Source organism: Primulina huaijiensis, chromosome 14 (assembly GCF_012295235.1).
Source record: "Primulina huaijiensis isolate GDHJ02 chromosome 14, ASM1229523v2, whole genome shotgun sequence".
Lineage (NCBI taxonomy): Eukaryota > Viridiplantae > Streptophyta > Magnoliopsida > Lamiales > Gesneriaceae > Primulina > Primulina huaijiensis.
This window is the reverse complement of record NC_133319.1, coordinates 17,957,176-17,970,645: the sequence shown is the minus strand read 5'-3', so window position 1 is coordinate 17,970,645 and position 13,470 is coordinate 17,957,176. Positions and strand designations below refer to the sequence as shown.

General features: G+C 32.1%; 1 protein-coding gene across 1 annotated transcript; it reads right to left on the bottom strand.

Moving 5' to 3' along the window:
* Positions 1–1,249: 1,249 nt before the first annotated feature.
* LOC140957278 (uncharacterized) lies at positions 1,250–9,164 on the bottom strand. The gene is made up of 12 exons (XM_073414458.1): positions 8,913–9,164; positions 8,721–8,817; positions 8,515–8,590; positions 7,181–7,277; positions 6,877–6,979; positions 5,504–5,634; positions 4,363–4,540; positions 3,995–4,149; positions 2,667–2,876; positions 2,120–2,467; positions 1,904–2,030; positions 1,250–1,514 (listed from the first exon to the last, which is right to left on the bottom strand). The coding sequence occupies exons 1-12, from the start codon at positions 9,069–9,071 to the stop codon at positions 1,363–1,365; spliced, it is 1,833 nt and encodes a 610-aa protein (XP_073270559.1). The 5' UTR covers positions 9,072–9,164; the 3' UTR covers positions 1,250–1,362.
* Positions 9,165–13,470: the final 4,306 nt, after the last annotated feature.

The following is a 13,470-nucleotide window of genomic DNA, read 5'->3' as shown; positions in this document are numbered from 1 at the left end:
GTTTTTCATACCATTAAACTCATTTAGTCACAATATAATATTTTCTTCCTAGATTACCTTTAGATTGTTAATGCAGTAACTTATTTAAGTATAACTTAATTTTATTTTTTTTAGAAAGGTAAAATTAATGGGACAATTATTTAAAAATATATTATTCAATGACAGATATTTGTATATTTTATCTTAAAAAATATTCTTTGCATCTTTCTGTTATGCAGAGCGCCCTGGGATGGTCAATATGGGGCCACCGCACAGGGCCCCCAGTTAGATAGAACCCCAATTAAAATGGAGTTATTGGTATATTGGGTTGGATATTTGGGTTTTGAATTTTATCTTTAAATTTTCTAAAATTTAATAGTGGGTAGTGGACTTATCAATCGGACACTTAAAATTTTCATGTTGACCATTACATTTAAAAAGAACCCACCAAAATAGAGACTATCGAATGCACATCTGACATATTGATGTAACGATACTGATTATTAACAATGTGGAATATAAATTTTTTTTATTATAGATATTAGTTTATGTAATCAAATAATGAAATTATCTTTATATCATTAATTTTAGTATTAGTTTTATATAAATACAAAGGGTTTTTTTTTTGCACCAGACCCTTCAAAGTCTAAGACCGGCCCTGCTGTTATGATAAGTAATTTGCACTTTTTTTAAAGGAATTAAGTTATCTTCTAGTAAAATAAAAAATAAAATTTCAAGCATATTATTGAGGGCAATTAAGATCGACATTGATTACATGAATTCTCTGGTTCAAAATTTAGTAGGACCAGTTTTTCAGATTACGCTTTATTTTGCATATTTTGTAACTGAAATTTTGACTTTTTTGGTCGAACTTTTCAGAGATTCACCTTACTCGTGTACATGTTTCTGTATTTACGTTCTCCTTGTAACATATTTTATTTTCGATTGATTTTAAAATCACATATCAATCATGCATTTACGTGCATGAAATATGAAAATACACTCGGAGAACAAATTGCTCAATATTTCCATTCTCTCAGTCCCTTCACAATTCACAAAGAAAATTATGTAACACCAAACTCGGACAACAAATTACGCAAAATTTGATTCTCTTTTGTTTCATGTTCTAAACAATGAGAGTAGAACGTAACAGCACATAATGAAAAAATGATATGAGATAATGTTACAGCACATGCCATCAGCGTCTACCAGCTTCCATATTTAGATCTCAGTTTGACGGTCTACATCGNTATATCGTGATTACAGTGTCTTCGAAAAAACCCCCCCGAAAGAACAGGGAGAATGTGATAAAAGTATCGAAACAAACTTCCAATCTCCCCCATCAAAAACGAAACTTAAATCCAGAATAATAAAGTCCATCAATCAATGCCTAAAGTGCCTTATATTGGTAAAGATAAGTGATACTCCATACTTCTTACAGCACTCGATTGCATCAGTGTCTCGGATGCTTCCTCCCGGCTCGGCAATAACATTGATCCCACTTTGACATGCTTCTTCAACAGCATCATTCCAGGCTATTACAATTAATACAAAAACTCGAGTTTAGATAACATGGATTTTGGCCAACTTACTTAGCAGGTTAAAAACGTCAAACAGATGCAAAACAGCTTAATGTTCTCAAGTAGCAACATTTTCTTTCATCCTAAACTCCTTTGGTGTACCCCTTTTTACTCTATCCAAAATCCAATTCCGTCCATTCGGATCATAAGAAGGCGATCTTACTCTTTCTTTTCAATTTTAGCGAGCCTTCATTGTTTTTCAATTTTACCTTCTTTATTTTAAATGCATATGCGAAGTTTTTCAATTTTACCTTCTTTATTTTAAATGCATATTCTTCACATATGCTTTCTGCTACAATGACGACATAATGCTCATAGTACAACATATATTATCAGCAACATACCAAATGGGAAGAAAGCATCACTGGCCAATGCAGCTCCCTTGACTTCATCCCCAGCTTTCCTCATTGCTATCCTCAAACTCTCAAGACGGTTTGGTTGTCCACTTCCCATACCTAACATACAATTGTTCTATAGAATGCAGATATGCCTGGGATCAGAAGTTAGATGAATCTTTATGCATCAAAATTTGACAGATAATTTTATTAGAGAACACGTACCTTAGCAATAACAATTGCGTTGCTTTTCACATGCTTCACACAAAGCCATGCAAATTTAGCATCAGACAGTTCATTTTCTTGTGGAATTTTATCAGAAACGACGTTGAACTGGATTTCTTCTGGTGTCAGATCATCTGCTTCCTGAGCTAACCAACCACCACCAACTTGTCTGAGTGATAGTTTCCCTTTATTATTTTTACTTGCTTCGAGGATTCTCAGAGTCTTGGACTTTCCACGCAGTACCTCAAGACCCTTTTCGGTATACTTAGGTGCAACCACGATCTCATAAAATATGCGAGTTTCACCATCCGTTGGACTCCTAAATTCTCGAATATCTTTTGCGAGAGCCTGTCATACACATGGACCGATAAAAAGTTGTTCCCTCCAGAATATCAGCATTTCAAACACATTTTTCTACATCCATATTTATTTGTAGGAACCATGGGTTTTTTAAAAAATCAACTCTGAGCTCAGTGCTCTGGAATTCACTAAAATGAAAACCTTATTTCTAAAGTCAATGACGTAAAATATGGAAAATTAATCTTACCTCATCTACTTCGACATTAAAGGCGACGATACCACCAAAAGCACTGACTGGATCTGCTTTAACAGCCAGTCTGTATGCTTCAATAATATCATCACGTGACGCCACTCCACAGGGATTTGTGTGTTTCACAACCACACATGTTGGTCTACTGAACTCACAAACACAGTTCCAAGCTGCATCGGCGTCTAAATAATTATTGTATGACATTTCCTGAGTCAGAGTGAAGCAACATTGAACATAAGTGAGAAAACTATTGTGATGTAACACCACAAAGACATGATAGAAAAGGCCAAAATCACAAACTGAAAAGGCTCGAGTCAATGAACTTGTCAGAGCCTTAGTTCTCATTTCCTCTATAGCAGCATAAATATGATCACACAAAGGATGCTGCTAATGAACACATAAGTGAAGCAACATGAACATAAGTGAGAAAACTATTGTGACGTAATACCACAAAGAAATGATAGAAAAGGCCAAAATCACAAACTGAAAAGGCTCGAGTCAATGAACTTGTCAGAGCCTTAGTTCTCATTTCCTCTATAGCAGCATAAATATGATCACACAAAGGATGCTGCTAATGAACACATAATTACTTTATTACAGAAAGGGAAAATGCAGTAAGTGAAAAGGAAAAGTCATGCAAAGATTATCTGGTTCTGTATCCTACGCAGGAATATTAAGCTTCATACTTCAATTGGACAAACATTTTGCAGCCAGTGAATTCTTCTTTGAATGGTGTGCAGAAGTTTAATTGGTTAATTCATAACCAGCTACAATCTCCACAAAACATTGGATCTCGTTGCTTTCCCAATGTCCTAACCCAAAGTTCTCTGTTTGTCACCGCCCTAAATACATAAACTAAACTTCACTAATTGCGGTGATTGTAAACTATAAGTATTAATTATAATGTTCTGAACTAAAGTTAGCCATCTTTCACTGCCTGAACATATGAACTAAACTTCATTAAATGCAGTGATTTAAAATTTTAAAGCATTATTTAAAACTTGGAAATAAAAAACTTGTTCTCACATATCACGTGAATCACCAATGGTGGATTGAAGAACTACATTGAAGAGGACAATCTAGAATTGCTATCTTAGTGTCATGTCAAAATTCAAGGTAAAAAGGTAATCTTGAGCCAATTCATAAAGAAAAGCCACAAAATTTGGAAGAGAGGAATTGATAGAATCCAACTCATATCATAACCATCATCAAATAGCAACTATTAGCAGGTAGCCAAATATATACATTTGCATGCATGCATAAAGTTTAAGTAAGAAAGGATGTTTCCTAAAAACAAGGTCCTCCATATGATCCCAAAGTCGTACCTTTCCATGATGTTGAATAGCAGTTGCAATCCCACCAGCATGGACCTCAGCAAGAGACTTGTCAGCATAAAATGCAGCCTTTTGATGTGGATTTTCCCCATACCGAAGTGAACTCTTGAGGGATAAAGGCACGGTTAGGGTTGGAGGAAACCTATCTTAAAGATATAAAAAATTTCAAGTGTGAGTACAAAACAACGATATTTTAAACAGCATATAATTTAATGAGAGACATAAAAGTGTTATTTGACAATTATTCTCTGATTTCTTAAAGTTCAGTTTCAAATTGATTTATGGCACATTTCGCTGGCGTCCATTTAAGTATTCTGATGCTTAGAACTGGTAATTGAAATTGTTTGGTTCTGACATACCTTCCGCAATTTGCTTCCACAACCACTCGGAAACTGCTGAGTCATAAGAGGCAACATGCTGAAAAGCTTTCCAAGCAAGCTTCCTTTGAAACTGCTGGTCCTCCTGTCCTCCTTTGAGATGCTCTAGGAGAGCTGGATAGTCTCCAGAATCAACCACAACCAAGACATCCTTGTGGTTCTGTTCAATGAGAAGATATCAAAACAGACATCAATATTAGAGTAAAAAAAACAGCAAACTACTGACATCAATGAGATAAATCACGTAATGTTAGTTGTTCTTCCACAGTACATGTAGACATTGGTTAAAAAACATGATATAAACAGTTGTATATATTTCTTGGTTAGTGATTTGATTATATGGTTCATCAGATAAAACATCAATGTCCTCTTGGCACAAGTTTAAGTCAACAAAATGCTCTCTCTCTCTTCATAAGGATTCAAATATTGTGGTGGTGTGATAGGTGGGGCCACTACCGTATTAGCATTGACAATAGAAGTTCCCACTTTTTATCTAAACCTGAAGGTTTTATCAACCGACAGTTTCCCAACCCTAAAAGATGCAGCCCATCATCCCATGCTGCAAACTTTATATCATATGCATTAAATATTATCCAATTAATACAAGAGCACAAAGAAAACAAACACAGAGAAGGTATATTTAAAAGTTTTTGGCCCAGATAACACCTTCAGGGGGGTAAAAGGCCTGAGATACCATAAACAGAGGAGTACTTTGATCTTCAAATAATTTATTTGTACCAACTTGACAATGAGAAGGCTTCATCCCATCCATCAGAAACTTCTAATTTGATGTAGCGGACTGTACTGGCAATATTTTAAGTAGCTTCATGTTGAGAAGGTACTTCATCACATTAATCGAAATATTTCCATTTTTGATAATTTTTCGTCTCTCAATGTGGACAACTTGGCTAACAATTAACATGGTTGAATGAGTAATTTATGCTCCTCTGCTGAGCTTATGAAGGATTCGTTCTCATAGAAACTTGGCTTGACATTGCAGACAATCACAGATAGTTTTCAACAAGTACCTTGAATGCATGAGCTTCTACACCTGTCCTTTTGTAATTTATGGACTTACTAACAAACAAAGATAACCCAGTTTATCTAAACAAATAATCTAAACCTTTGCAGCCGCCCTAATCATGGCAGGTCCACCAATATCAATGTTCTCAATACCATCTTCAAAAGAAATTTCGCTTGAGGAAACCTTCTCATAGAAGGGATACAAATTCACCACTACCACATCAAATGTACCTGAAAAACAACAATTTGATAAATAGTTAGCACATCATCATAGTGAATGACACCGCCAAATCAAATTCAGAATAATATAAGCAATTACAGTATTACTTTTGCAACAAGTCGATACTACACTTGATAGGAAGAATTGATTTACCAGATATTCCAATTCCTCCATTTACTAGAAATTCAAATCCCGATATCTATTTCTTGCATGACAAGGCATATGATTTGATACAACTACACGACTCGTAGCACAACTGATCATATTTTTGTTTCCGTTAGTCCAAAAAATACCATATTAACACTCGACATCCATTAAACCATCATTTCTCCGAACTCTCCAGTTTGCTGCTGAGAGTTAAGGTATATAGGATTAAGGATCAATAAATATTCCAGCTCACTTCAATGTATCACAACAAACTTAACTCGCACTCATTCCATGATACATCATTGCCAATGGATACCCTTTTATCCAATAAAAATCAAAGATGGAGACATAGTTGATGAAATTGCTATACATTTGAAAACTAAAGCTAATTGATTTTTTCAAACAAAACAAAGGTTTTAAACAGGAGTAATCGTGTCGACACAAATCAATTAAGTGTTACTTGCTTTGTGTAACAGTGAAAACATCGTCTATCTGTTCCTAATGTTGTTACATTGGCCAAGGATGATTTGTTAATTGTTTATTGGAATTTGCTCAACGGAACAACTCCACAGTAATTAGCTTGTCAGAAGATGGCTAAATAGCAATTTTTCTTCCGCACATGACATGTAAATTTTACACAAAGGGAAATACACACAGTTTTATTAATTATGATTTCAAGGCAGAACATAATCTGAACGACATCCAACCCAAAATTTATCTTAAACTAGTGCACCGACGCAAGAGTTGCATACTTGTGCAATTTTGTTATAATTTATTTGATTTATATTCCAATAGAGGCAATATCATAATTGTAAAAAATAATGATGGACTATACTACAATTTGAAATGATTATATTGAAATGGGGTTCATACCATAATCGTAAAAAATAACGTGGGACTACACTGCAATTTGAATGATGAAATTTAAATAAAAAAAAGGAAGAAAACAAAAAACCAGACCATATCACCATTTTTGTCTCTATTATAAAGATTTTTAATAATATAATATAAGATAGTAAAAGAAAAAAGGGAAGTATGAAAATGATACAATGAAGAAAAGGTTTGACCCGTACTAACATATCTAATAGAGTGAAGTAATAACTCACCAATTCCATGTTTATCGAGCGATTCCATGTGATGCTCTAGATCTCTTCTAGCAAGAATACCACCGTGTATGTTCGGGTGTAATGTTTTAACACGACCATCAAGCTGTACATGATAAAAATAGAAGTGAAAAGGAATTATGTTTTATCAACCTGATGGGGTTCCATGACAAACAAAAGCATGTTTCTTTAGTTTAGCGAAAGTGGAGCACAAAAATACCCAGTAGAGAAAATTCAAACCACATCCAAGGACTGAACAACACAGAAATGGAAATCGATGTCCAACAAAGTAGGAGAAAAGGCTTACCATTTCAGGAAAACAAGTTAGTTCTTCGACTTTGGTGACAGGAACTCCAGAACTTTCCAAAGCTGATGCTGTTCCTCCAGTTGAAACAATTGTGAACCTAATAAATAACAAATAGAAAATGTTTCTGTTAGGGATCAAGACGTGGCAGACAGAGTACAAATTGCAACATGCTACTGCTCTGTATTCTGTAAAATAGCCAAATAATCTGAAATTTCAATGTGACATAAAAGTTCAACTGTTCTCAATACTTTGAAAAAAATGTAATATTTCCAAACAACCACTACATCCTAAAGTAACATACACCTACACTACTGACAAAATAGTCTCGTCAGGGCAGCAACACAGTATATTAACCACAAAGATCTAAATAGCACCAACGACTTGGGCACAACACAATCAACAAAAAGCTTACTTTTACACATGCTGTGGATCATTGCTTAGTGCATCCACTGATTCAAATTATATAGACTAATAGAACACATAATGTTTTTCATTTATTTTGAAATCAAAAAATTAGTTAGTTGTGTCAATAAACACGACCACATTGTAAATATTTCATTTTTACGATATATGTTATTAACACTTTATGCTCCCCATTCCATACTTTTCTTTTTTAGTTCTCCCTTATAATACCCAGAAAAACTACAATATCAAAAATATAGTTTTAATCTTTAAGTTATGTATATTTATTTCTCAATTAATCATAAAATGATTTATTAATTGATTCTACAGTTGAAAAATGCAAAAATTTAGAATTTTACACAAGCACGGATCAGGGCTCTCACTTAAAGTAGTGTCATTACTAAATGATTCAAGGTCATATCATATACTCACAGCCCAGAATCAAACAAAATTTTCTTAGCTTCAAAAAGAGACATTTCAAATAAGAGCATCACACATTGCACCTTAAATGCATGAAGTCAAAAGTCTTCAATTTTCATCTAGTTAATAATATTATGGGTGCAAAAAATGAAGTAAGTTTCAAAACAATATACTCTAACAAGCAGAAGCCAAGTATTTTACAGCTGGCGTAAAATTAACACGTCTAAATTTCTCAAACAGACACCATCTCATACTCCGAACTAGATGGCCAAGATTTTAACATCTGCATTTAGACTAATATTAAACCAAAAAAACAAACAAATTACAGAAAACGAACTTCCGAAATAAACTATATCTTAAAATCATCCACACATTTGCATGTGATACCTTGTAGGCCTGAACACAAACCAAAACCTTTTAAAGCAAAAACGCATCTCATAACCTTTGCCTCAAATTTTCTTTACAGGCACAAAAAACGAAACAAAAAAATGCACTAGTGTCATAGAGCTCACCCCAATTCCCGTAATCCATTCCCAAGCAATGCTAAATCTTTCTTGTCTGAAAGTGAAATCAACGCTTGCCTCTTTTCTAAGAGCGACATAGAGGGAATAGAATAATTAAACTCAGCTAAATGAAAAACAAACGTTCTTGAAATTCCAAACAAAGAAAAAATAAAAACAAACAAAACTCTTCACTGAAGTTATATATGAGAAAGCACCAGAAAATGAGGACTTTGAGCCATGCTTCGGAGTTGTGAGAGTTTCCGCCATAGCTTGAATTGGAAACGCGGTTATCTTAGACGATGTCGCCAGTGACTAAAACTCAAATCAATAAGTACACAGATCATGTTTGAAAATAATTGAATTCCAAAGAGCTTTGAAACAGAATAGCTAAATGCTACTGTAAGTACCGATTGGTTGGACGGCGATGAAGTTCTATGTTGAAGAGAACAGGTGGTGGCGCAGCGAATGCTCGTGTACGATATGTGAGCCTCGTTGTAAAGTGAATAGGTGACGCCGGCGTTAGTGGAAGCAGAGGAAGTGGTGGCGGAGGCCGCAAAACCCAGCATCGTTCGCTTTCTAGCTGCCTGCCTGCCGCTATTCGGTGAAGTACTTGGCGTGCGGTTCGTACTTTGAGTAATGGAAGTGAGTTGAGTCGAGGTTTGTTCCAATTTCACCGAGAAAATTAATGATATTTTAAAATCAAATATATTTTTTAAATATATATATATATATTTAAAAATTAATGTATAATAGAATGTGATTGTTTTTCATAAATCGATTCCAGTAGAATATTTATATCACAAAATTAATTACGATCTCATATAAATTTTATGATCTACAAATTGCAAATGTGTCTGATTTTTAAAACCATTGGATTGGATTGGATTGGATTGTATTGTGAAAGAGTTTTAATTTATTATACTATTTTTCGAGACAAATCTTGTTTTAAAAAAATGAGAGGTTTTTTTTTTTATTTTATTTTTATATAACTTGAAATCATACCGAAACTGACCAATTTGCTCAAATTCATGCTTTAATATAAGCAGATATATACATGTGTGTGCGTGTACAATGGATTATTAAATTAAAAATAATGAATATTACTTACTATTTTTATATATTATTATATTGTAATATTATATATATAACATATATTTTAAAAAAATGCAATCGGTGGCGTCTCAATTGAAGATGTATCACTTTAGTGACCCAAGTCGAGTAATTTATTTAAGTGAAATTATAAATCATTTCATGAAAGATACATGTATTTTGATTCAAAATTTTCATTTTCTATAAATAGGATTTCATTCATTTACATTGAACACACGATTTTGTCTTCTTATTTTTTCTCTATGAATTTAGTTGTATATATGAGTTTTTAAGCATTAGGAATTAAAAATTAAAATTTCAAGATATAAAATCTTGAGTTTGGATTTTCTAAGCTTATACGCTTACATTCGAACTTTTGAATTAAATTCGAGAGTTGTTTTCTATTTTTGAGTTTTTTCAAGCATTTGCACTCAAGTCCAAATTTTGCAAGAATTAAATTCTTGGAATTATATTTTTAAGCTTAACCCTTAAAATTTGAAATTAGAAAATTTTTATATCATCTGGATAGCATTCTAAACATTGTCAAAGTTCGTGTGACTTTAAAATTTGTAGTGTTATTATTTTGAAGTAGTAGTTATTGTATATTGGGAAACGAATTGCCAACAACCGTAAACACCGAAGCGGCGTAATATCGTTTTAAGGAAAAAGAGTCAAACTAATGTCTCGATTATTTTTCTCGTAGTCATTTGTCGACCTATTTCTATCCCGTGGTTTCTCAAGACAAATACTATATACAATTACACCAACAGGGATCAACCCGGTTGGAGAAGGATGTTTTCAGCCGAAGTTCAGGGAGAAAACACTGAATACAATACAAGGATTTTTTATTTTTTATTTTGATATCCTAATATAGGGGGTGGGGAAGACTCGAACTTGAGTCAATATATGGAAAATTCCGGTGAGACAATTGGGCCAAGTCCTCGGTCTCGAATACAATACAAGGATTTTGATAACAAAAAATAAGAGATTATATCCTTTTGCGATGTCCGTTAATTAAATTTTCAAAAAAAAATTTATATTTTGCAAAAAGTTCCTTTTTTAAGACAACTTTGCAAAATTTGTCTGCAAAGTTATCATCTCCACAAATATATTCTTACTCATTTCTTTTCCTTACACTAGCATGTGCATAAATATATTTTATATGACACAAATTAATTAATAAGATATTCTAACAAAAAATTTAAAATAATAACAAAAGTATTATGTTAAACTTGGTGTGGATAGTATTTTTTGAACTTTTTTTTATTAAACATAAATAAGTAAATCGATTAATGGCTTCAAATATTAACAATAATTTGTAGAATTCCACTTGATTTCTTAAAATTTTAAGGGAAAAAAAACTTTAAATTTCTAAATTCAACTATTATATAGTCTTCCCACTCCATGAGAATAAAATTTTAAATAAATTTAAACAATTACTATATCAAAGATGTCAACTATTATAATTGTAGTGAGAATTCATATAGTATTATTTTTTCATTTGTATTTGTTTGAGTGTTAAAGTTTCTACCTGTTGGTTAGAAAAATTCAACCTAATTTGATTGGATAGTATTAAAACAATTATTAAAATTTTAATATAGTTTTTAATGCATTTTGGTGACAAGACAGAAATTTATTACTTATTACAAATATTTAAGTCCATGGCTGCAAGAATGTATTAGGAGTTATGTTTTAAAAACCATTAAATTTTGTTATAGTGAATTTCCAAAGACAAAACAAATTACTAGTACTTGGACCATGGTCAACGGGTCGGTTAATCGGGTCAATGAGTTTGACTCAAAACCGTGTCCGTAACCGATCAAAGACGGTCCACTTATAGTTTTGAGTTTTAAAACTCATCGACCTGTCAAACAGGTCGAACCCGACAAGTTTGCAACATTTAATTATTTTTTAAAAATAAACCCCACAATGACGTGATTGTTGATAATCAACGGTCACGATAACATGATCGTTGTAAAACGGTAGACCTAGACCCAGATTGATAGATCGACTTCAGAATTTTTTTAAAAAAAAATTATGAATTCAACCTAATAATCTATCACTTTTTTTCATTTTTTTCCACACAATTTTCTCTCAATTCTCATTCTCTAATTCTCAATTAAAGTTTTATTTCTTTATTATCAAAATATCAATTATCGATTATTGTCAATTTATTTATTTATTTTTGTAATTATTTTAATTTTATTTTTATATAGATGGCCAGTTCAAATCGTATTGGTATCTCGCCACACATCTAATATATTTACCGAACATTTCGAAAATGTGACGATTCTTTCCGATGATTTGTGAGTCAAATGAAAATATTGTTAAAAAACTTACAAATTTAAATAATGAGATGGTTATGGAACTGTACACATTGAGAAAATATCCGGTGAAAATTGGTATTGATCGTTCTCAAACTCAAATGTTGTCATTCTCGTCTCAAACGGTAATAATTCTCAACTATTTAAATATTCTGAATCTAAATTTAGAGAAGAAATGACTAGATATTGTACGATTAAACAACTTTTTTTAGTTTTTTGTGAGACATTATATTTTGAAAATATGAGTTTCAATAAGAGCAAATCTTTCTATTAAACGTATCTCACGAAATACACTAACATACAAGCTTAAAAAATTAGTTATTGAACAAAAAAGAAAAATAATTAAAGAATTTGGTAGTTTAAATAATAAAGTTTCTTTATATTCGGATATTGGGAGTGATCATTGGCAAAGTTGTTCATATATGAATATCACATGTCATTGGATTGATACTTTTGGAACATTAAAAAAAGACTGCTTGCATATAAATGTTTTAACGAAACACATGCAACACAAATATTTCTCAACTTACATTTGTTATTTTAGAATAATATGGTTTAACTTCTCAAGTTTTTTCAATTTATTTTGATAAGACTACTGCAAATACTTTTAGCATTTGTGAGCTTATTAAACTATGTAAATCTTCACTAGGTAGTAAAATTTTTAATATTGGGTGTACGTGTCATATTTTAAATTTATGTGTTTAAGATGAAACAAAAAATTTAAAATCACATATTAAACCAATTAAGGCCACAATTCATTATCTATGGACACATCTCGAAGTTCTGAAATATGGGTGTTGGTTGTCCCTGCTTGGTAGAGCGATCGAACCGTGGTGCTTGAGTTACTGTGCGGTTTAAAAGATTTGAGTTGCATCATTACCACCAGCTATAGCTTTTTGTAAAACGGCAAGCGCTCGGTCCTACAATGGGGCAAATTTTGCAAAATCGATGGTATGAAGCTTTAAACGGTTTGAACAAGACGTTCCAGCACATTGAAATTCAACATATACATTCTTATCATCTTCTTTTTTATATAAAAATTTATTATTTTTTACATTAATATGTTCAAAATCGTGATATTTATTTGTTTGTAAACAATTGAATATATGCACAATATTTATGAAATTTTAAAAGTGTTTAATGATGCTAGTGACCAATTATACGGTGCTTATTGTCACACTTCTCATTTAGTTTTAACATATTGTTGAAACATTGCATGTATTTTTAGTAAATATAATAAATCTAGTGATGATGTTCGAGTTCAATGTATGTATGTCATAAAAACGACATGAGAAAAATATTTTTTAGAAATTCTTGAAATATTTTTACGTGCTTTTGTTTTAGATCATAGACTTAGATTAAAATGTTTACAAAAATGCTAACATTATATTACGATTCTTTGGATCATATTATGAAAATGGTTCTGTTTATGTCATTGATTTTGTTTAATATTAGAATTCATTTATATGATATTTATAATTAATATAACAACAAATATGGTGGACAAATTATTTCACATGAACCACATCCACTAGTAATATCATTTCTAAAC